This window comes from Homarus americanus, unplaced genomic scaffold, assembly GCF_018991925.1.
Source record: "Homarus americanus isolate GMGI-L3 unplaced genomic scaffold, GMGI_Hamer_2.0 scaffold28051, whole genome shotgun sequence".
In the NCBI taxonomy this organism is placed as follows: domain Eukaryota; kingdom Metazoa; phylum Arthropoda; class Malacostraca; order Decapoda; family Nephropidae; genus Homarus; species Homarus americanus.
Genome location: NW_024720144.1, coordinates 676,351 through 701,032, shown reverse-complemented (window position 1 = coordinate 701,032; position 24,682 = coordinate 676,351). Strand labels below are relative to the sequence as shown.

The following is a 24,682-nucleotide window of genomic DNA, read 5'->3' as shown; positions in this document are numbered from 1 at the left end:
CCTGTAGTCGTAGTTAAAAGTGCTGTACCTGTAGTCGTAGTTAAAGTGCTGTACCTGTAGTCGTAGTTAAGTGCTGTAAGTTAAAGTGCTGTATCTGTAGTCGTAGTTAAGTGCTGTACCTGTAGTCGTAGTTAAAGTACCTGTAGTCGTAGTTAAAGTGCTGTACCTGTAGTAGTTAAAAGTGCTGTACCTGTAGTCGTAGTTAAAGTGCTGTAGTCGTAGTTAAAAGTGCTGTACCTGTAGTAGTTAAAAGTGCTGTACCTGTAGTCGTAGTTAAAAGTGCTGTACCTGTAGTCGTAGTTAAAAGTGCTGTAGTCGTAGTTAAAAGTGCTGTACCTGTAGTCGTAGTTAAAGTGCTGTAGTCGTAGTTAAAAGTGCTGTACCTGTAGTCGTAGTTAAAAGTGCTGTAGTCGTAGTTAAAAGTGCTGTACCTGTAGTCGTAGTTAAAAGTGCTGTATGTATTCAGTGAGTCGTTCTAGTTCATTGATTTTTTTATTGCTCGAGATAAGATAAGGGTTCGGAGGCTAAGGCGTATTGGCCTCGTCTTAAATCGATTTGTTTTTTTCCTGCAGACTCGTTGGATTTAATTCTCCGCCTTACATTTTACGTGTTAGTGAATTTCCACCTTTGTAATTATAGAATCAAGAGGGAGAAATGTTGGGATGAATACACACACATACCATGAAACATTTTAACTCCATCTATATATAAAATAAAGTAAAGCTTTGTTACGACAGAACTTTAAAACCATAAATATGGTTACCCGGTGCACGTTACGTACGGCTTCCATCCATTTAGCTAGGAAAGGATGGGTGAAGGTTCGGAGGGCCAGGCCAGCAATACCCCCAACTAAATGTTTCGGTGTGGAAAAAAAATGCGTTTCTTGTTTGTACGTGGATGTGTGGTTACCTGACAATATAGTACTTACATAAATTAGTCAGTTAATGCATCCGGTAGTAAATGGGCCAGTGTGTCTTGATTGGCTCTCAGAGATGCTGCTTCTGCACTAGATCAAATTCACTCATATGTCACAATCGGCAATGTTTGCGAATCGAATGCAGAGTTCAACACCCAGTCAGCAGGTATTGAGCTCAGCCCCGGTACTAAGACTACTCGCTCACTGCCCATAACCAGCTAATTATTCAGCTATTAGAATAGAAGAGTGATAAAAGAAGCGAAATGATTTTTTTGCCTGTTCCGTCAGCCTGTGTAAGCGTTTTATGTTAATTGAATAAGCCTCTACTACGAGGTAGGAGTAGCACTTGGAATGGGCTGTGTTGGCACATTAATTGTATATAGTCAAAGAGCCGTTACCATCACACTAGCCACATAACTGCTAGATTCATTAAGTCTGAAATCTGCCAGATAAAACTGCTGCCATAAACACGATATCTAATGATAGACATGCTGCAGCTTATCTTAGTGGTACAGGAGTTGATTCACTATATAGTAAATTGTGAACTCTTGGAACAATCTGCCAGAGGGTGTTGTGACGGCACAGACTGTGAGCTCATTAAAGGATAGACTTGACCAACACTGGAGCAGGTTCCGATATATTCAGGAGCTAGTGCATGCCTTGTACTTGCCATCAGTGCGTAACAGAGACGTGACCGACCGCCCAAGCGGCTAACGGCTCGTCAGCCACTTGGTCGAAGAAGACAAAAGTAAAAGTTAGTACTTGCTTTCTTAACATGATAAGAGGGTGGATTTTACACACAAACACACAAACAGAGGTTACAGTTCAACGGGTCCATCTCAGGGACTCTACATCCTTGTGTAAGGTGAAGCGCAGAAGCGTTTACAGCGCCCAACAGGGTAGCATGCTTAGTTCATGCTTGCCTTTATGTCTCACGAGTTAAGGGCGTAGAAGCCTGAAGAGTCAGTGGTTTATGTCATGAAGTTATTGGAAGCTCCAACAACTTTCCCTGAATACGAGTTCGCAACTTTCGATTTACAACAGGTACCTACTTTACTGCTAGGTGAACAGGGACTAATGGGGGCTAGAAAGTAAGTCCAAACAACTTCCACCAGCCCGGGAATCGAACCCGTAACATCTCGCTTACGAGGCAAGAACGGTACCGCATCTACCACCGGTCCCCAAACGGTGAGTTAATCAGCCAATCTGACGACACCTTGACCACGAGTTTACCCAAGACGCGCACACCCTGAGCTGTGTATTGTGTCTTCAGCATCACGTACGTCCTGTTGACTTCCTGGTTGAGTGAGGGATTGTGAATGGAAGAGTTAGTGTTTGAGTGCAAGTAACATTGAGAATGTGAGTGGAGGTGATATTAAATGTGAGGTTTTCGTGTTAATCTGGACTAGCTCTTAACATATTGCACTTATTAGTTGTGTGTGTGTTTTTTTACAGGGCCATTGGTGCTGTTTAGACAACATATAGTAAGAATGTATTAATGTATAGTAATCTGCATAATCCGTTGAATAGGCTTTTTAAGTGCATGGTAACTCGGGCCGTCTGTATGACAACTCGGGCCGTCTGTATGATAACTCGGGCCGTCTGTATGATAACTCGAGCCGTCTCCTGTCAATCATCCGTCAGATCAGGACCGCTATATCAGTTAATCTTCTTGTAAGTTCGAACGTTGTCTGTCCCTGCGTTTTAATCTCTTCTCGGGAGTTTTATCTTGATGAATCACTGCTGGAGTTCAGAGATTTTTAGGATCCCTCGTGTGTGTGTGTGTGATGCTTTAAAAACTGAGCCAGTTTATCTTCTAACCTAATGTTTGTAGTTTACGCACACTGTACACACACATCGGGTTACGGGAGTCTCCACACTACTTCCGCCGCAGTGTTTGTGTTGTACGGTACCATAAGTGAGGCTGGTAGTCTCGTTCACCCACCAAGGGGATGAACTGGCAACACGTCTGCAGTAACTTTAACACTTTGTATTTTAAGTCTGACCCAAATATTTTGAATATAGATTTTTCTGCAATCCTTTGTGAACATACTGTACTGTTCATGAATACCCAGGACATCAGCCCATCAAAACTTAATTTATATCCCAGACTAGCAGTGTGTGTGTGTGTGGAACTCCCTGCCTCCGTTTGTTTTTACCTGTGTAATATAATCCCCATCAGATAAAATCATCATGGTTCATATATCTCCAGTCTTTAGCAGGGGGACGCCTCGGTGAAATGGTTTGACGAGGAAACTTGTCTGATCTCTGTTTTTTTTTATGTAAACAAAAAGTGAGAGACATCATCACAAGGAGCACTGATAAAAGGACCATAACAGGGGGACCAGTGAAGGCTCCGGGGGAGAACTGAGCAGAGGTTCCTCACTAATCAGTCACATAAGGTTTCAGGCGACCATTATTCCTCGGAAGAGTCGGAACTGTAAGATATGATAATATACTAAACCTACGGTAGCTGAACGACTTAACCACAAAGTAACGCTTACATGAAGAACTAAAATTATGCTGATATTACATTAACCTACGAGTTACCACCAGATTCTGGAGTTCAAAATGCAGTCTGTACACCATTCCATTTGGGGGATAAAAAAAATATTTATCTGGGAAATAAATAATATGTCACAAATAAACTGAAATTGTAATAATGGAAAGTAATGTTTACTTTTTGTAGATTACTAACACTTGGAGTAACGTATGTTCTCAAATTTAGTTTTCCACGAAGACACGATCTTGACCACAGAAACTTTATACGCTGTGTAGACAAGATCAACCTCAATACTCATTTTTATTTGAACTATTTATTTAAAGAATTAAACACAGTACAAAAACAGTCAATATTGTCAGATAATCCTATTATATGAATCGACGATCCACAAAAACACGGAACCGAATAAACTATACTATACATGGCTGGCTGCGGCCCACTGTACATTAATCTTAGACTTTGGGCTTTACTTTATTATAAAGCTCGTCAACAGTAGCGGCTTCGTGACTCGGCTTATCAAACCTGTCTATAAGAAAAAACAACCCCAGAATATTCAGAGAAATATGAGGCTTACACTTGGGTCATGCTCGTCTTAAAATCTATATATATATCTCCTTCCGTAATGTAATAAATGGGTCGATCAGGATGTGTAGGGTTAGTTACCAGTTTCCTGCATTTACTACCATTACATTATCGGTTCCGGTATATTAACTTGTAATGGATATAGTACATTAAGGGTATTATACAAGGTTTGTGGTCATGTTGGCATCCCTGACAGACTTTTGGTTATGTTGGCACCCCTGACAGTTTTTTTTTGGTTATGTTGGCATCCCTGACAGTTTTTTTTGGTTATGTTGGCATCCCTGACAGTTGTTTGGTTATGTTGGCATCCCTGACAGTTTTTTTTGGTTATGTTGGCATCCCTGACAGCTTTTGGTCATGCTGGCATGACAGTTTTTATGGTCATGCTGGCACCCCTGACAGCTTTTTTGGTCATGCTGGCACCCCTGACAGTTTTTATGGTCATGCTGGCACCCCTGACAGCTTTTGGTCATGTTGGCACCCCTGACAGCTTTTTGGTCATGTTGGCACCCCTGACAGTTTTTGGTCATGTTGGCACCCCTGACAGCTTTTTGGTCTTGGCGTAAAGAAGTTCTTCCTTTCCAGTCGCTCATACGTGGCTTCACTGCTACCTGGACTTTCAGGCATTTTTACCATAATTTCTTCGTTTGGCAGTAAACCTTGTCACATGTTTATTACTAATAGTTAAATTTATGAGTTTGTTCTGGCAGCTGGTAAAATGAGTGCAATGTCCTCCCTCCCTCCTTATTTTTTCAGTTTATTCATTTCATTTTACACTGGTATTAGTTTGATGATTTTTTACACGTAAGGTGGCAAGCCCCAGTGGAGGATTTGCAAACCCTTGAGATTACGTAAAATTATCTACAGGTCAGTGAATAGTTATTTGACATATCGACTGAGGTATGTTGCAGTCCATAGTAAGTTGATTGCTTATGTCCCATAGGCCTGACTGTGGCTCTATATTACCTTTTAAGTTCTCTATCAATTAATTTTGGTATCCTTTTTGCAACTGGGTCGACTGGGGGCACTTTGAGTTGCTTAGGCGGTGTAGTGAACTTTGTTATAGTCGTTGCTTTTGGGCTGCTTGTAGGAGATTCTTCAAACCCGACTTTGTTTTTCCACTTACAGATTTGTTATTTGGTGTGCTATTTATATATCACTTATATTTATGTCATCTATATATATCTACGCTTTTTATTTTTCGTTAATTTTTTTTTTCAATTATGACATTTCTTTGGTGGTGATGGCAGTAAAGGAACCATCATCCTAGCGTACATCGCGGGTAACGCTTACACGGAGTAGCCTAGCTATATTTAAACACATCAGGGTAAAACGTCTGCACCTAGTCACGTCCTTCCCTCCCTTCTCCCCTCCTGTGGGTTGTAAAGGATCAGTTTTCACCATAATGGCCACCAAAAGACGAGTTCATCTCTCATTTAATTTTGACTCGATTTTTTGTATTTTTTTAACGGGAGAAATACCTGGGGAGGGGGCGGTACTCTACGTTGAAGAGGATCCAGTCACTGGGTTTGAGATGCCGCCAAAGTTTTGTGTCCAACGCGTGGCCTAAACTTGATACAGTAATCACAGTTTGGAATATCTTCTCTCTCTCTCTCTCTCTCTCTCTCTCTCTCTCTCGCCAGGATATTGATTCTGCCATAGCCCCATCAGTCATAATTTTTTTAACCTTGTCATGTGTATCTGATATGGCCAGTGACTGGGGGAGGAAGGACTAGGGGGGTAGTGACAGTGTGCAGGGGAGACAGAGACTGTTGGTATGGAGTAGGGGGTGTAATGAGGTAGGGGGCGTTACGAGGAAATATGTGTGTGGGTTGGGGAGGGGGGTGGTGGTGGTGGTGGTGATAAATATTTACGGTTTTGATTTGTCTTATCTTTATGATCTGCTAAGAGGAGTGGTGGTAGTGGTGGCGATATTGGGCTCTAGTGATGATGGTGGTGGTGTTGTGTATGGGGGTAAGCGGTAGGGATACTGGTGACCGTGGTTGTGTGTAATAGTGGTAGTGGTCGTGTGGTATGGTAGTGGTCGTGCTGGTAGTAATGGTAGTGGTCGTGTGGTAATGGTGGTAGTGACGTGGTAATGGTGGTAGTGGTCGTGTGTAATGGTGGTAGTGTCGTGGTAATGGTAGTGGTCGTGTGCCGTGTGGTAATGGTGGTAGTGGTAGGGTGGTGGTCGTGTTAATGGTAAAGTGGTCGTGTGGTAGTGGTGGGTAGTAGTGGTAGTGGTCGTGTGGTAATAGTGGTCGTGTACGTAATGGTAGTGGTCGCGTGTATGGTGGTGGTGTGTGGGTAATGGTGGTAGTGGTCGTGGTAATGGTGGTGGTCGTGTGTTGTGTGTAATAGTAGTAGTGGTCGTGGTAATGATGGTAGTGGTCGTGTGGTAGTGGTCGTGTGGTAATGGTGGTAGTGGTCGTGTAATGGTTGTGTGTAATGGTGGTAGTGGTCGTGGTAATGGTGACCGTGTTGTGTGGTATAGTGGTAGTGGTCGTGTGGTAATGGTGGTAGGTGGTCGTGTGGTAATGGTGGTAGTGGTCGTGTGGTAATGGTGTGTCGTGTGGTAATGGTGGTAGTGGTCGTGGGTAATGGTGGTAGTGGTCGTGTGGTAATGGTGGTAATGGTGGTAGTGGTCGTGTGGTAATGGTGGTAGTGGTCGTGTGGTAATGATGGTAGTGGTCGTGTGGTAATGGTGGTAGTGGTCGTGTGGTAATGGTGGTAGTGGTCGTGTGGTAATGGTGGTAGTGGTCGTGTGGTAATGATGATAGTGGTCGTGTGGTAATGGTGGTAGTGGTCGTGTGGTAATGGTGGTAGTGGTCGTGTGGTAATGGTGATAGTGGTCGTGTGGTAATCGTAATCATGTGGTTATAGTGGTCGTGTGGTAGAGGTGGCGTGCGTGTTTCTCTTCCCAGGATTAGTCACAATGAAGTAATTCTACGAAATAAATTGATGCCAAGACACTTATTTTTTTTATTAGAATCATCAGGGAGTATGCATGCATGTATCACTTACTTCACTCATACTCTAGCAATTACATTATATCGCCAAATGGGAGAAAGAAAATCACCACTTCAGAGTTATTCGTTACGGTGTCGCTAAGTGGTGCAGATTTTTCGCCAAGTTTGAGAATCGCGCCAAAATTCAGCCAAACATATCTCAGACCTGGTCTTTCATTTACTTGGAGTGATCATACGTTTGTTTTTTTTAATTATTCCCTTATCCTGATCCATTAAAGTGTATAGTAATCGTAGGGACAAATTCTCAGGGCTCGCACGGTGTATGTCAGGGCTAGCACGGTGTATATTCCCCGCAATTAAATATGTAAGATAACTCCTAACTGTGTGAGTTTTAAACTGAAACACAAACAAAAAAATACAAAATTGGCATCAAAATTACTCCTGGGACGCTACCATACTTTGATATTCTCACTTACCGTCCATTAGGAGACAAAGTAATGGTACAGAATCAAGAGAAATTCTTTGCTTTAATATTTATTGTCGATCAGTGAATAAGTCCAGTTACGATGGATTCTCGGTAGAATTTTTGATTTGTGTATTTTTTCTTTAATATAAGTCAACTAATTAAGTGAAGTTAACGTACGAACCTATTGAGAATTTGTATTCAACCCCTTACACGAAACAAATATTTTGAAGTATTTGTGATAAAGAAAAAAAAAGAAAATGAATAATGTTTGTGACTCGTAAAACTTCGGGTCAACATCTCATCACACCTAACGCGGTACCGGAGCCTCAGTGTGCCTCAACTGGTGATATTTTATCTAACGTATGATTTTTAGTGGTGAGATTTTGTTCGTGTCTCGAGCCGCGGTCCTCGTGTCGAGAGCCGCGGTACTCAAGAGATTCCGATCTTGGGGTTTCCTCGTAACTGTTGATGTAAATACTTATCTAACATGCTCACTTAAATAAAACACGAAAATAACATTCACGGCATCAACATACATCTAATTTAGTTTAGCTGGACTCGCTCACTCGGCGTTTATTGGGGGGACAAAACTTTGTCGGGTTTTTTTTTGTGCTTTAACTTAAGTCTGCCAGTCAGGTGCGTTCCTTCATTATCATGGGGAATATTCATCGTACGAACCTTTGAGATTCTGGACCTAGATTCCTTCGCTTTGCTCATAGTTTAAGATAGTGTTGTACGGTCGGACTAGTGGACGATGATGCACAATTTATACAAGTTGTTCAATATTACATATATGTATTATCCAATTATACAAGGATTGAAGTTTAGTAAGGAACAAACACAGAAGTCTATAATTTGCACATCTATATTATGTCATTCCTGATATTGACGCCAGGAACATGGTACGTATGTTAGGTGAGGAACAGTGATTTTAATCATAAATTCCAGTTTGGTATGTGGGTAATAAAGGACAGGCAGAGAGAGTTTTTAGCAACAGTAGTATAAGCAACCATCCCAATTTGGCGGCGCTGTTAAACTAGACACCCGAATTATGACTGTAAACTGCCACGATATAAGCTAATTGGCATTAAGGAAGAGTTGCCATGAACCACTTGTGTAGATATTTTGGGCCGTGGCATGTGTGTACCACTTGGTATGAGTTATGTTATAAACACACGTGCTCGTGACAGTTATTTCCACACATATATGACGAAAGTAACAAGAGATATATTATTCAAAAGAGCGAGGACTAAGCACTTGCTTCCCGATTGCCTTAATATATGGACTATTGTTTCATCCGCTGTACGCCTGCACTCTTTTCACTGGCGTTTTATATTCGCGTTCTGCCTCACACACACACCTGGTCCTCGCTGTGTTGTCACCTACTTGTCAGGCTGGCTCATTTAGAGGTGACTTGAGATAAGCTGAGAGGTACAAGCATTGATAATTCAGGTTCAAACGTTATCGTAGAGATCAAAGCGTAGCGCGGGAAACGACTCACTTTTGATGGGTAATTAGGAAGTGTCCGATTCCTTGCTTGGCGAAAGGTTTCTGGAAATTCGTATAGTCTAATGCTGTTCTGTTTAGAAAATATGAGATTTTGAGAGTATAGTAGTTTAGATAAGAGATTTTGTAGTAGTCTGATACAATTATAAGTAAAATAAATGCAAGTTAGAGGATATATTGAAGTTGAAGCCAGACTCCTGTACAGGGATAGTGTGTTGGTGGTGGGCGCGCTTGTGAGGGGTGGTTGCTGCCGTGGATCTGTCCCTCGTCTATTTAGTCTTATAAAACAGTCGTCTATCAAATTTATCAGTCTTTACTGCCTAGCTCAAGTAGTTTTTATTAAACTTCAGAGAACTGGCGGATACTGGGACAAGTGTGTGCAGTGGTAGATGACGTTGACTTAACATATCATGCAATGAGTAAGGTCACATAAATCATATATATGTTTAGAAATTATCGCAGCGTATGTAATATAAAAAACTTACCGATGCATCGTATACATTTTTGACTGAAGATGTGTATGTATATTATGTATGTGTCCTTGTATACTTACGTAACAAATGTTTGTGTATGTGTGTGTGACTTTAATGATTACACTAAATCAATATATATGGCATTTCTTTACGGTGGTGACGTAGTTGTGTATGTAGCCTTGTATATACTGTGATACCGTGTTAGCCTTATACGTAACATGAACTTTATTATATGTAATACCAACTTTATATGGGTGTGAAGTATAAACACAGGATTAAAAAAGGACCGTATTAGAATTAAGAGAAATAAGGAGTTAAAAGCCAAGTAAGGGGTGAAGTGAAGGTAAAATTATAAGGAAAACAAATTTGACACTGAAAACAAAACGAAACAAGACTGTCTGGTACAGAACGAATCTGGGAGTGAAAGATTGGTAAAGAGAGTGGATGGGAGAGGGGAAGGGAAGAGTGAGTAAAGGGCAACTCATGTTAGGTAGGAGAGCACGGCATCTAGTGCTTTATAGGGAAGTGTCAGTAGTAGTTTACAGTGAATGGGTGAAGGCAAGTGAAAGAAGTCTGCTTTTGCTCAGGATTCCGACCACCTGCAAAATGGCGGGAAGAAGCTTGCAGCAGTGAAAAAAAACCTTTTGTTTAATATATTTAAAGTTATATCATTAATGCTGTGATGCGAAATTAGACGTCTAAAAAATAGCAGAGTTGTACAGAGTTTCTACTTTGGCTAGCTTAGGTATCGATAGGAAAAGGAGTTTCAGCTCAGTTTTGAGGTCATTTTCTGGAAGATAAATTTGTACTTAACCAGTTAGGGCTTTCTTATACCTTTACCAGCTTAATGCTTTAAGAGTTTGGATTCTGGCTTTATAATGAAATGTATGTACAGGTACACAATGTTTATCAAGAATGTATTTTTTTATTGCGTTTTTTCTCACCCAGTTAGCAATTGCTTGACCCTGGATGATAATGTTGATTTATTACACGTAATCACAAGCCTAGTCCGAGGATGGGGGAGGGTTGAGGTGCGGTGCCCAATACTGAGAATTTTCCTTCTCCACTGTCGACAGTTTGCAGGCGCACTCCTCGGGTAATAGTGGAAAAATTTAAATGAAATGCTGTTTGGTGAAATTTGTGGTTTTTGACGCTCAGGGAAGGAAAATGGAAGAGGGTAGCCCAGGAGTATTCCACGGGTATTAAGTCAACACAGAATTGTAATGAGGGTAACTCAAGGTAAGAAGATAAAGTAAGAGTTATTAGTTGTAGGATTGTAAAGTGAGGGAAATTTTGGTAGCGTGGCCGATTAGTTCTTTAACTTGGTATTATATTCTTACGGGAAATCTTCCAAACACCAATTCTGAATGACACGGACACATTAATAATTCATCATATTTACGTTACTAGAAAATGACTCCTGGATACAAACAAGAAATGGATACACTTCCCACCATAAGTAACTCGCCCTATGGATCCCTCTGACAATGACTCACGTGTGACCCGAGGGAGGCCCAGTGGCTGGGGAATCTGTCTGTAGGTGCTGCTGAAGAGAGTGGTCCCGGCGGTACTGGACTGTCTCCTGTGAGAGAGACTGTTAGCTTGGGACTCGGTGCTGAGTCGGGAAGTCTCCCTCCCGACCTCGACTAGTGATGAACGTGACTGTCTTCCTCGGAGTTCTGTCTCTGGGAAGGAGCTGTCGGCCCTTTATATTGGCTGTCAGGCCGGCAGATGTCGTCACTAATTAACACTAAACTGGGTGTGTCGAGACAGCTGTGTTTGATGCAGGCTGAAGGGTAGTTTCTCGAGTTAACACGTTCACGACTTCGATTTGACTAATCATGCAGCGGTGAGAACTCGGGTTCCCTTGTGACCGTGACCTCTGCTGGGTCAGGTCTTAATCTCACTTTAATTACTTCCGGTTACTGCTATATGTGTTGTTCTTCTCTGGGCTATAAGCTATGGACTGATAAACAATCATTACAGAATAGAAGATATTCAAATGAGATTGAGGTTCATGGACAAAATCAAAGCCTAAAAAGGTCCACCAAATCATTTGTTATGGGCAGAACCCCACTAAATAATTTTCTATTGAACAAAAGCTCATCATATAATTTCCTTTTGGACAGAACCCCACCAAATAATTTTTATTGGACAGAAGTCCCTCCAGATCATTTTCTATTGAACAGAAGTCCCTCTACATGATTTCTCCACAGGGCAAAGGTCCAAGCAGATTTTTTTATATTTTCCACTGGAAAAAATCCAACCACTTGATACACTTCTACGCAAAATCCAAAGAGACTACACTACTGTACTGTACTTTATATTTTTTTCACCCTCCCTGCCACATTAGTTAAACAATGTGTAAAGCTTTCTTATCATACTGTAATTTAGTCAGTAAGTTTTTTAATGTGCATCAAGTATTATAACAACCATGTTATCTTGATAGTGTGTAAAAAAAATTTGTTACAGCTCGGTTAAGTGACGATGTAGTGTAATGCAACAAGCTGGTGTTTTTTCATTTGTATTGGTGTAATACTGTATTGGCTAATGTCTGTTTGATTTAAAAGGGTGAAAATATTTGTAACCGTTTTATTAAGACAAATAGTAGGTGTTTTGTGTACAATATTGTGTAATATAACATGTGGTGTTGCAGGTACACGAATATATGCCGTTAGTGGACATCGGGTGTAGCAAACACTTGCGGTTCTTCCTCTGTTCGCTGTACGCCCCAATCTGCTCCGCGTTGGACACCCCTATCCCCCCCTGCAGGACCATATGTCTTGAGGTATGTACACATACCCCAACAGATGTATACTTACACAGTATGCACATACAGTATGTACACTCGCTCCAATATATACATGTATATTTATTTTTATTTTTTTTATACGCATGGACGGAGGATTTGACAACCCTACCGAAATAACACTTTGAAATTCATTGGACCCTCTGATAAGATAGTTTTTGGAGCAAATGTACACAGCTAATGGCACATACATAATTTTTTTGCTGTATACAGTATTTCCTTTTTTGTGTCTGGATTCCAAAAATCTTCATCCAATACATGCATTCCCCATGAGCAAAGAATTATTTGTGTTTTATTTTAAGGTCTATATGTCACTAATAAAAGATTTTTAATGCATGTACTTTTTATTCAGCATATACAGAGCAGTATCATTATTATGCTTGTTTAGTGCAATCACAAACAAAAAGTTTGCATACACGCCTGTTTGAAATTGTACCAAACCTCAGTGGGGTATATATAACAGTGCTATCTGTGGGTTAAACAAGTACAGGCATCCCCCGCATTACGGGGTTGCGTCCCTGGAAAATTGACCGTATCGCGAAATTCTGTAACGCGAAACCTATTTTCCCATTGACTTCCATTATAAAACTGGAGATGCGTTCCTAAGGAATTTTTTCGGCCCAAAAAAGTAATTCAAGCACTTTTATGAATGAAAATAAACATTTATAAACACATACAATACAGTACATTAAATAATTTATGATATACATATAATATGAAGAGAAATACAGTTGGAATAAATAAAAATATTGTACTGTACTCACCACAAAAGATGTTGACTGTTGCGTGAGGATAGGTGGTGCAAAGGGAGTTATTGTTGAAGTAGCAAGACCTAATGTTTTTGCAATCTGGCTAAGTTTTTCTCCAGCATCAAACCTTCTTAAAACATCATCTTTAATGTCCAATGTAATGCCTTTGCGGCTTCTTTATGCACTACTGCGGTCACTTCCACTTGATGGACTCTTTCCAGTCATCTTGAATAAGGGTAATGCACTGTACTGTACTTACTGTGTGTTTGTAAAAGTTAAATCCAACTGCTTGGGCGAGAAACCTGCACGCACACTGGATGTAAACAATGGAGTGACTCCGCGTGGCGATGCCACACTTGGCGTTAGCAAATACCAAGAAATCCACACCAAACAAATTATAATTTAAAAATTTTTTTTTTAAATTTTATATAGTGATTTGTTTTTTTATTTGTTAAAATTTACCCCAATTTCCGTAAGGGCGGATTTTCGGGTCGTATCACGAAATTATTGGTCATAATATACAAATTCCGTAAGAGTAAAATTCCGCAACCAGGGGTTCTGTAACGCGGGGGATGCCTGTAGTACGTATTATGACTTGTTTCAGTTGATTGATGTATCAGGAATGTAAGGAAACTTTTATTGATGACTGTACATGTTATTTTTTACCAAGATATTAGAATCTTTCGTTAACTTCTCTTGATTTTTCAGGTGCGACAGAAATGCCTACCAGTGTTACAGAAGTTCAATTTCTCATGGCCAGATGCCCTGGACTGCTCTGGATTACCTCTTCGTGAGGTCTCTGCACTCTGTGTGGAACCACCTAACATTACAACACCTTCATTCACCCAGGAGCCTGGTGCACCTTTCCGTCCTCTGTACCCCTTTGACACACCACCGCCCCTCACTCCACAGGTCGGTGTTTGGCTGGCTCTGTGTCTATCATGATTTTTCCCAAATGATTATTGGCCCACTGCTGGTAGGGAGGTTGCTGCATCTAACGAAAAATACATTTTTAGAAAGGGGGGAAGATATCTGTCGATTAATCTGTATACTGTATGCAGTTATTTATCAAGTGAAATCTTTTCCACAGCACAGCACAGCACAGTACAGTACAGGTTGTACTTTACTGTGTTACCAGGACAAAATTTTAAAGAGTATGTTTTATTATGTTCTGTTGAAGAGAAGTTTTTGTACATTAACTTGCTTATTAACTGTTGTCTTGGAGAGTTTGTTAAATCAAGAGTGTAGAGTATTGGCAGTAACTGTTACTGCATTGTCCATTACCATCAACCTCTTGGTGACAATGTTTCTCATCTATGTCCATCATTACAGCTGTAATGTTATTTCTTTAACTTCTATTACTATGAGGATGTTGGTCAGGGGGATGGGTGTAAGGGGGTCTACTGGAAAATGATAAATTTTTTTTCTCCCCACAATCCTTGTTCACAGTACTGAATTGTGTGTATGATATTACAAGTTTTTAAGTGAAATATTTGTTCCTTAACATTCCCACAACAGATACTTGTGATAAGCCGGTACAGTGGTCCCTCGGTTAACAAACACAATTCATTCCAGAAGGTCGTTCGTTAACCGAAAATTTCGTTAAGCGAATCCATTGTTTCAATGGGATATTGGGTGACTGGTTCCAGCTCACCAAAAAGTACATACAAAGTTAAAACAAAATGCAGTAAAGTACACTTACTTTGAGGTGTGTATGTAGAAGGCTCCTGGTTGATGATGATGATGATGGGAATTAGAAGTGGGGGTGGAGGAGAAGAGAGAGAAGGAAGTGGGGATGGAAGAGAAATCGCCAATAAAATTTTAGTTCACTAGGTGTAATTCGAGATTATTTTCTTTAAATCAACACTGCACTGCACTATATATTGTCAATATGTTAAATAAATTTCAGAATGACCAATAATTGTACTGTAAAAACGTAAAAATACTCTGTGTTCAAGAGACCCATAAGCGAGATGTTTCCTCCACTGAACAGAGACACAAACTGATGCCTTGGTGGGTGAGTGAATGGCTGATGGGGGCACCAAAAACTAGTTCCCTGTACTGCAATTATGTTAAATAAGTATTAAAACGACTAATAATTTTAATATAAAACTTGGAAAAATATTGAATAACACAACCTTCTTGATATTTACTCCAATGGAAACGAATATAAGCCCTAGAACCGATTACTGTATTGGCGGACTAATCTTCCAGCCGGTGAGCAAGCCAAAACGTGTTGACATGTTTTCGTAAGAATTTCGTTAACTGAATTTTTGTTTGTTAACTGAATTGAAGATTCTTATGGAAGGTAATTCATTAACCAAAATTTCGTTAACCGTGGCGTTCGTTAACCGAGGGACCACTGTACTTTTGACAATTCCTGTGTGTGAGAATTACAATACGTTGGCAAGAGTGACAACTGGCTCCTGGGTCTGTCTGGCCAACTCGGGTAAGACAGTCACAATGTTAACATCACAGAGAAACAGTTTATACCTGGTGTTAGGTCATGATGAAGCTGCAACCATTTGTCATCAGAACTGACTATGTATTATTTTACAGTTAGTTAAATTAGCAATTTTCAAAAATACTTTACATATTATAAAAAAAAATTATTTTTAAGGATTTTTAAAATTAATATGATATTTGGATAACTGCACAATTTGTCTAGTACAATACGACACCTAATTATAGACATAATACAGGTGCTCCTCTACTTAAGAACATTAGACCTACAAACTTTCAGAGTTACAAAAATCATCATTGAGGGGGTTACCTTCCAGAGCAGGTGTTTAATGTGGATGAGACTGGATTATTTTGAAGAAAATCACAGATAGAAGAGTGAGCCGTGCTTTAAGGCTGTATTGGAAAATATAGCTTTACTAAACATTCATACCTTTTCACAATGTTTGGTATCTACAAGAGTAAAGTTGGACTTGCAAAGAATTGGACTTAAGAACAAGTCTCAGGAACATAACTCGTTTGTAAGTACCGTATATACTCGTGTATAGTTTGAGTTTTTAAGACCAAGTTTTTAGGCAAAAAATTGGGGGTCGTCCTATACATGCGTAATAGTTTTGTTAGGTTGAACCCGTGCATGATGGGAAGGGCGAGGAGCAACTTTTAGCTTCAGACATGAAAAATATTTACCATTTACTGCCAGTAAACAATGGAAACGTAAAGTATGTACCAATTAGTAATGAAAAGTTGTGCAGTTCCTTCAGCAAATGAAGCTCACCAACTTACAATAGGCTAAATTACCTTACAACGTGCTTTCAGTAGTCTACCGGTATGTTGAAGTTCTTAGCACAGGCTAACTTATCATATCATATACAGTATCACAGTTCTCATTGATCGACAAAAAATACCGGTAATAAAAACCTTTTCGATATTTCACACTTAATATAATACCCGGTATTCTACTTCAACCTCCTATTGTTTACAACGACGCATCACGCACCACCAGCTGTATCAGCTAGACGGTACACGTGTTTTTTGAATCGTTTTCAGTTAAAAAACTGTTACATCACATGTATATTTTACCATAACTGTGCCTGAATGAATTTGTTCTCGGAAATAAATAGTAGTTTTGCTGAAACATGATATATTTTAATGTAAAATAGGATAAAATACATGACGAAAACAAAAGATTTTACCTAACCTTCCGATGTTCAAGAGAAGTTACTCGTTTTTTTAATAGTTTTTGGTTAAAATATTATTATATTACAATGGTATTCTATTCATACTGTGCTTGATATAATGCATTCACGGAAATGTAATATTTTTGCTGAAATGAAGTACGTATTACAGTGGAAAGTGGGATAAAATCGTGAAGAAAACAATGACTTTCGCTTTCTTTCGTTCAAAAGATGTTACCGTAATCGCTTTTCGAATGGTTTTCAGTTAAAAAACTGTTGTATTATGATAATATTCTATCCTAATTGACTTGAATAAATACTACGATACCATATTTCTGAATATTTTCATTAAAATCCATCAAAATCATTTTCCTTGTCATCGTCTGCAGCATCAAACAGCTTCTCCCAGTCCTCTCCTTGAACAGGGCAAGAGGGTACGTGTTTTTTTAATCGTTTTCAGCTAAAAAACTATTACATCACACGAATATTTTACCTAAACTGCGCCTGAATGAATATATTCTCGGAAATAAAAGTAGTTTTGCTGAAACGTGATGTAAAATAGGATAAAATACATGACAAAAACAAAAGACTTTACCTAAGCTTCTGTTCTTGAGATGTTACTCGTTTTTTTAATTGTTTTCGGTTAAAATTCGGTTATATTACAATGATATTCTATTCATACTGTGCTTGATATAATACATTCACGGAACTGTAATATTTTTTGCTGAAATTACGTACGTATTAAAGTGGAAAGTGGGATAAAATCGTGACGAAAACAATGACTTTCGCTTTCTTTCGTTCAAAAGATGTTACCGTAATCGCTTTTCGAATGGTTTAGTTAAAAAACTGTTGTATTACAATAATATTCCCTCCAAATTGACTTGAATAAATACTTGAATGGAAATATACAATATTTTTGTTGAAACTACCCGCGTTTCAGTGTAAAGTGTCGTAATAATAAATGGTAAACAATTTGCCTTCGGCACTCGTGTTTCATGCACGGCGAGCCTCAGTTTATAGGACGTAGAGCATTTTTAGTGAAGGTTTTGTTGTTCCATTACCCTCAAAAACGTGGGTCGAACTATAAACGAGGAATATCGTAAATTAACGATTTCTTGGTCAAAAAATCAGGGTCGACCTATAAACGAGGGGGAGTTATAGACGAGTATATACGGTACTGTAGAGGAGCACCTGTACAGTATAATATTCATTAATACTGTACAGTATTATTATTCATTAATGAAAATACTGTACAAGCAAAACAAATACTACAGTAGTACTTAATAGTGAAGAGTTCTGAGCTCGGTATCGTTGGGGATTTATATATATTTTTTATTAATGTCTACTTCTATGGAAATTGACAGTTCTAAGTGTGCTTCAAACAGCTGCTACAATGAGTTCATGTATAACAAGTATGTCCTTTGCAAAACCAAGTTGTGGTGAAAATGTGAGAAAAGATCCAGTGGTTGCTGAATGTAGGAAGAAAATTGCCCCAGTTAAATATCTAAAACTTCAATAATTTTGCTGAGTAGTCGCAGTCCTGGTTTGAAATGAGGACATAATGTCAACATCTGCTTCAGGTGCAACCTTGTCTCAGACAGATCTTCTGAAGCAGTGTGATTTGTTTCCTGCTACAGTATTTGAGAAGCCATACTGATCGCCTTGACACTTCCAACCTCCAATTGTGAAGTTGAACAGTCATTTAGCGCACCAAGACATGTCAAGACTGGCAACGATCAAAAATGTCAACTGAACACTTGTCTAGATTGTGCATGCTCAGTTTGCATTGCCAGAAGGTGTTAGATAGAAAGAAAGCCTTCATTGAAGATGTGGTTAATTGTTTTGGAGCTGATAAGCGCTGCCTGCAGCATTTATTGAACCATTGAAATTACGCTGTTAATGTTCTGAGCAAGTCACCATCGTGACAGTGACAATCCTTAGGTTTTAGGATTAATGATGCCAAAATAATTATTTTTGCTAGTTTTTAATGCCTTAGGTAAACCATATAATAATTTGTGATTAATAATTTGGTGGTAAAGCTGATAAGTGATATTTTTTATTTTACTGTATTCAAAAGTAACTCGATTATACTTTTACTGTATATGGATGTACTGTATATACCTCTGTTTTTGGAAAACAAATATCAGGTCTTTCCTTGCTTTCTTGTACCCCCAGGAGAAAATCCTGCAGATGCCCATGCATCAACCTGCTGTCTGCTTCAGAACTCTTTTGTCTTCTTTCCTGGCCATAAAAACCTTCCTCTCCTCTTTAAGTTAGTTTAGTCATAAGATGGTGCTCCTAACTGATAAATGTTGTTTCACATTTTCTTCCATGTGTTGGTTTTGAAGGTATTATTGTATTGCAGGAGACCCCAAAGGTGGCATGTCCCCCCCGTCAAACATGGGTGGCTGGCAGGGGGGGTGGCGTGTGCTCACCCATATGTGACCAAGATGTTCTCTTCCGCCGCGCTGATAAACACTTTGCAGAGGTAAACTTATAAATGTTGTCAAGTTTTAACGTTTTCCTTAAATTTTGGAAATATGTTTTTATCTGAAGCACAATATATCCCATTGGGATAACATTGGAAATACATGTTTGTTACATAAAGTTGACTTAAATGTGTGAAGTGGAGGCTAGTACAGTATATGATACAGTACAGTAGTTCAAAATTATAAGGCTTGTTAGAGGTTAATACAGTATACACCTAATTACTTTATTATGGGTACGGTACTGCTTTGGTAATTACTGGCACCAGCAGCTGAAGGCTCCTCGGGGTTTTTATTTACTTGGAAGACCTGATACTACATATTACCACATGTGTAGTTTAAATTTAATGAGCTAAAGATACTACAGTATAAGTTTTAATGGTTACACACAACTATTATCATTCTAACCAGATTTGGCAATTTGAAAATTTAAGAAAATGTGTTTTTATATCCTGGTATTTTTCATACAATTAATTTGCTGATAAATTTAATGCATATATATATTTTCATGTACTGTACTGTATTATTGCTATTGTATGGCTAAAGTAGAAAGTGTCTTTATTCATATCAAACTGATGGTAAATTATTTGTATTGAGTTCAATCATTACTATTAGACAGGAATGAAAATGGACCCAGTATGAAATCCAGAGGTACAACAACAACAACAACAGTGTTACAGGTTGACAATCCCTTATCCGAAATCCTTGGGACCAGATAGCATTTCGGTTTTTGGAATTTTTTACAGGGATTTTTGGCCAAAAATACTTTTTCTCTCTGAACTAAAATTTAATGTGCCTAACTATTTAAGTACATCCAGAATAATACACAAGCACCAAGAAATAACCTCGAAAATCCATAAGTGGCGAGTAATTAGCATTGCAAAAGTAATTAAAATATTCTAAAAATCATTTGAACATTTTCTAAAAGCCATTTGAACAAGTTATAATCAAGATATCAAATTTTGGTTAACAGATCCTTAAGCAGCACATTCAGGAGTACCTATACTGAAATTTTGAACAAAATCCATTTTTTGGCCGAAAATGACAAAATTGTAAGTCTATAGCCTTAAAGGATTTTTGGCCAAAAATACTTTTCTCTCTGAACTAAAATTTAATGTGCCTAATATTTAAGTACATCCAGAATAATACACAAGCACCAAGAAATGACCTCGAAAACCCATAAGTGGCGAGTAATTAGCATTGCAAAAGTAATTAAAATATTCTAAAAATCATTTGAACATTTTCTAAAAGCCATTTGAACAAGTTATAATCAAGACATCAAATTTTGGTTAACAGATCCTTAAGCAGCACGTTCAGGAGTAGCCTACCTATACTGAAATTTTGAACAAAATCCATTTTTTGGCCGAAAATGACTTACAATTTTTGTCATTTTCGGCCAAAAAATAGATTTTGTTCAAAATCTCAGTATAGGTACTCCTGAACATGCTGATTAAGGATCTGTTAACCAAAATTTGATATCTGCATTATTACTTATTCAAATGACTTGCAAACGTAATTATTACATATTCAAATGACTTGCAAGCGTAATTATTACTTATTCAAATGACTTGCAAACGTATTTATTACTTAATCAAATGACTTGCAAACGTAATTTCAATTTTCTAAAAGCCATTTGAACATGTAATAATCCAGATATAATATTTTGGTCAACAGATCCTTAATCAGCATGTTCAGGAGTACCTATACTGAAATTTTGAACAAAGTCGATGCTACAGTATTACTGTTAAACTATTGTACAGTACTATACTTGAGAGACAAGGCTGAGAAACTGTAATGTTGTTAATGATTCAATGTGCAAGTTTGTTTGCATTTTCCCATGATAATATATTTTCCCCGTTAGTTGTTTGAATATGTTATCAGCAACACACACTACTGGCACTTGTCAGAATTCACAAAGTCGTGTAGGAAGTGAAGCTAAAAAGATATATCGGATTAATTGATATAAGTTAAACACAATATTTACCAGTACAGTATACACTTTACATCCAAATACTGTATAGTACTGTAACATGATAATGTACTGAGCAGCTCAGTACATTATCATGTTACATTTAACTTTTGTCGTTTAGTGGTGAAAGGCTTTCACCACTAAACGACAAAAGTTAAATCCAAAATGAAAGCTTTTTTTCTGCTCGTGGCCAAGGACTCTGGATTTTCAAAGATCAACACGGTGAAAGTTTCCTTCTAAATGGCAGTAGAGTAGTGAGAGATGGTATGGTATGGTTAGGTTAGGTTAGAGTTTTAAAGATGTGTTTATAGTGTCTACAAACCTAAGAATACGTGACACACACACACACACACACTGTCGTGCCAACTTCGAACCTAACCTAACCCAACCTAACCCTCCCCTTCCTTCACTGTTAACAATCTTCCCCTCTCACTACATTTTATCTTCCATCTCCAAGTTTATCAGTTCCTCTCCTCTTCTCTTCTCCTGTTCTTCTTCCACCTCCACTTTCTCTTCATCTTCCACATCAGTCACTTCCTTTACCTCCATTCCCCCTCCTCCTTCATTTCTTCCTCCTTCTCCATCCCTCCCTCCTCCTCCCCCTCTCCCTCCACCTCCTTCTCCACCCCTCTCTCCTCCACCCCTCCTTCTCCTCCTCCTCCTCCCCCTCCTCCTCCTCCTCCTCCTCCTTCGCCATCATAATCCACTTGACCTTAATATTCTCACCGCATCTCTCTCTGTTTTATTGGTTTAGCTTCCTCTTCCTTTCCCACGGATCTATTCTCTCTCCCTCTCTCCCTCCTTTTATCATATTTTCTCCTTTCTCTCTCTCTCTCTCTCTCTCCTTCTCTTTATTCGTGTTCTCTCTGTTATGTATATTTTTTGTTATTATTTTCGTTTTTCCTTCTTCGCTTTTCGTAAATTATCGGTTTATTTCTTTATTTTTCGTCTTTTTTGTATATTTTTCATCCTTAGGTATTGTGTTTGTGCAATTATTTCTCTTTTTCTCTTCCTCTCTCTTCTCATTCTCCTTCTCCCTCCTCCTCCTCCTCTTACACTTCTTTCTTCTTCATTCCCTCCTCCTTCTTCTTCACCACCTGCCCCCCCCTACTCCTCTTCTTCTAAGTTATCCCACTCCTCTATTCCTCCTCCTCTACCTTCCTCTTCTTCCATCTCATCCTTCTTATCCCTTCCATCCACTTCCTCTTCTTCCATCTCCTTCTCTATCCCTCTTCCTCCTCCTCTCCCTCCACTTCCTCTTCTTCCATCTCACCCTTCTCTATCCCTCTTCTTCTACACTACCCTTCCTTCTTCATTTTTCGTTATCCCACCACCACCACCTCCCTTCCTTCCTTTCCTCCCCTCCTTCCTTCCCTTCCTTTCCTCCCTCCCTTCCCACCTTCCTTCCTTTCCCTCCTCCCTTCCCACCCCTTCCCCTTCCTTCCCCCGGGACCTAAATTGGTGGTTTACATTGTTTGAGGTAAGTCCTTTTTAACCTCATCAACAACTTCATTTCCTCCGTGATGGTGTTCGTCCCGGAAACCTCTCTAAGACAGTGTTTCCTTCCCAGGTTTCCTCTACCCTTGCCCCCCACCCCCCCAACTCCCTTTCCCTCAACCCCCTCTCCTCTTCCTCTCTCTATCTCGCTGCTGCTTCTTTCTTTCTTTCTCTCTCTCTCTATCTCTGTTTTTTCTTTCAGTCCTTTCTTTCTTTCTCTGGCTCTCGCTTTCCCTTTCTTTATCTTAATCTTCATTGTTGTTCTTTCTTTTTATATCTCTTTCTCTCTCTCTTCTTCATTTCCTTTCCCTCCCTTCCTCCTCCTCCTCTTTCCTTGTCTCACTTTCTCTCATCTTTTATCACTTCCTTTCTTTTTATTTCTCCATACCTTCATCATATCTACCTCCCTCCCTCCCTCCCTCCCTTCTTTCCTTCCTTCATTGTCTGTATACCTACCTCCCTCCATCCTCCTATCCTCCCTCCCTCTCTTCCCTCTCTTCACGCTGTAATAAGGAAGAAAGTCTCTGACACACACACACACACACACACAAAAGGGTCCTTCCGACACGCTCTAACACACACACCTGGACATATGAGAATTTGTTCGTCGTATTACATCTCAGACGACCATGTAGCGTGCCCATATACTGCCAGATCTGGGGTCACTAAATCTAAGGGGATAACTTAACTCTAATCTTAATTCCTAAGGGTCGCTGCCACCAGACCCCCTCTGGACAGCATGTAGCTCGTTAGGTAGCGGGCAGAGTGGACTAGGCATTGGGTTAGGTTTTCCATTGATCAGATCGATAAGGGTAAAGAAGGGTGAAACCATAACATGTCTTCATTGATTTATTTCTTATAAAACACACTGGTAAAAAAAACACATACAACCACTTTGTGGACCATAATTCCAAGGCCTGTCCCAGGGTATAGCACTGGCGCCTCTAACAACTGTTGTTGTGGTCGGTTACACTCCGACCCGAGATGGGTTTGGGGGCCTCGGCCCACGAGGTAGAGTAGAGCCGATTAATCACGCCGAATCAGCGCCATCACTCCTATATTGACCACTGCTGGGTATCCACCGGCTCCGAGCGACCGGTGGGTTTCAATTAAGACCACCCTCGATCTGGAGACAAACGGGAATCAGCGTCAGGGAACGAGAAGCATGACAACACCAACAAACTCTCTTGCCTAGACGACAGACGTATTTACGTTATATTACTTCTACACTGGGTGAATGACAATTCAACTGTTAAATCATGAACACTGGTGAACACTGATAATCACTACAATTGACTGAATTAACTGAATGGCTAGGAAACACAGAACATACCTGGAGACAAACGGGAATCAGCGTCAGGGAACGCTGATTCCTCGCCATCTCGAGTATATACCCCTGAGTTGCCAGTGATCGCTACTCACACAATGACAATAATTACAAACAAACTAACTGTTACTCATTCAAAGATGACCCTCAGTTGACAAAGGTCTGGCGAATTACTTGGGTTGATTTACACAGACTAATTCAAGATTGAGCTTCCCAGGAGAAAGTGGAATTAACAACGTATTGATAACTGTCTTCACAAAGGCGGGGCTTACTGGGAGGGATCGCGAGGATAAACACGCTCCTGAGATTCTACAAGCGCGGTGGATTTGAATATTATGTAGCGTAATATGAATTAAAACGGGTTTTTAGGGATGACAATGAGGTGCGCAGTACAACTGACTCACATTGGGGCCTGGGGGCTAAAATATAATAATAATGATAATAATAATAATAATAATAATTCATAGGTCTAGGTCATGTTTCTCTTTTGATCTTTTTTTTCATTCTTGTATTTCTTTATTATTATTATTATTATTGTTATCATTCTTATTTTATTTTTGTGTATTTTTTATTAAAATTTTTATTTACTATGAATAATTATTATTATTACTGTATTATCATTATTATTATTACAGTGGTCCCTCGGTTAACGAGCACAATCCGTTCTAGAAGGTTGCTCGTTAACCGAAAAACTCGTTAACCGAAAAACTCGTTAACCGAAACCATTGTTTCAATGGGTTTTGGGGTAATTGGTTCCAGCTCACCGAAAATTGCCTAAATTCAACAAAAAAGGTA

At 39.3% G+C, this 24,682-nt stretch overlaps 1 protein-coding gene across 1 annotated transcript in view; it reads left to right on the top strand.

Annotated features, from left to right (window-relative positions):
- Positions 1-24,682, top strand: part of LOC121860434 (frizzled-9-like) — a 42,255-nt gene that overhangs the window by 2,002 nt on the left and 15,571 nt on the right. Inside the window, exons 2-4 of the mRNA XM_042357593.1 lie at positions 12,072-12,203; positions 13,682-13,885; positions 18,974-19,096. Of these exons, the coding sequence (XP_042213527.1) occupies positions 12,072-12,203; positions 13,682-13,885; positions 18,974-19,096 (459 nt within the window). The remainder of the gene's footprint in view (positions 1-12,071; positions 12,204-13,681; positions 13,886-18,973; positions 19,097-24,682) is intronic.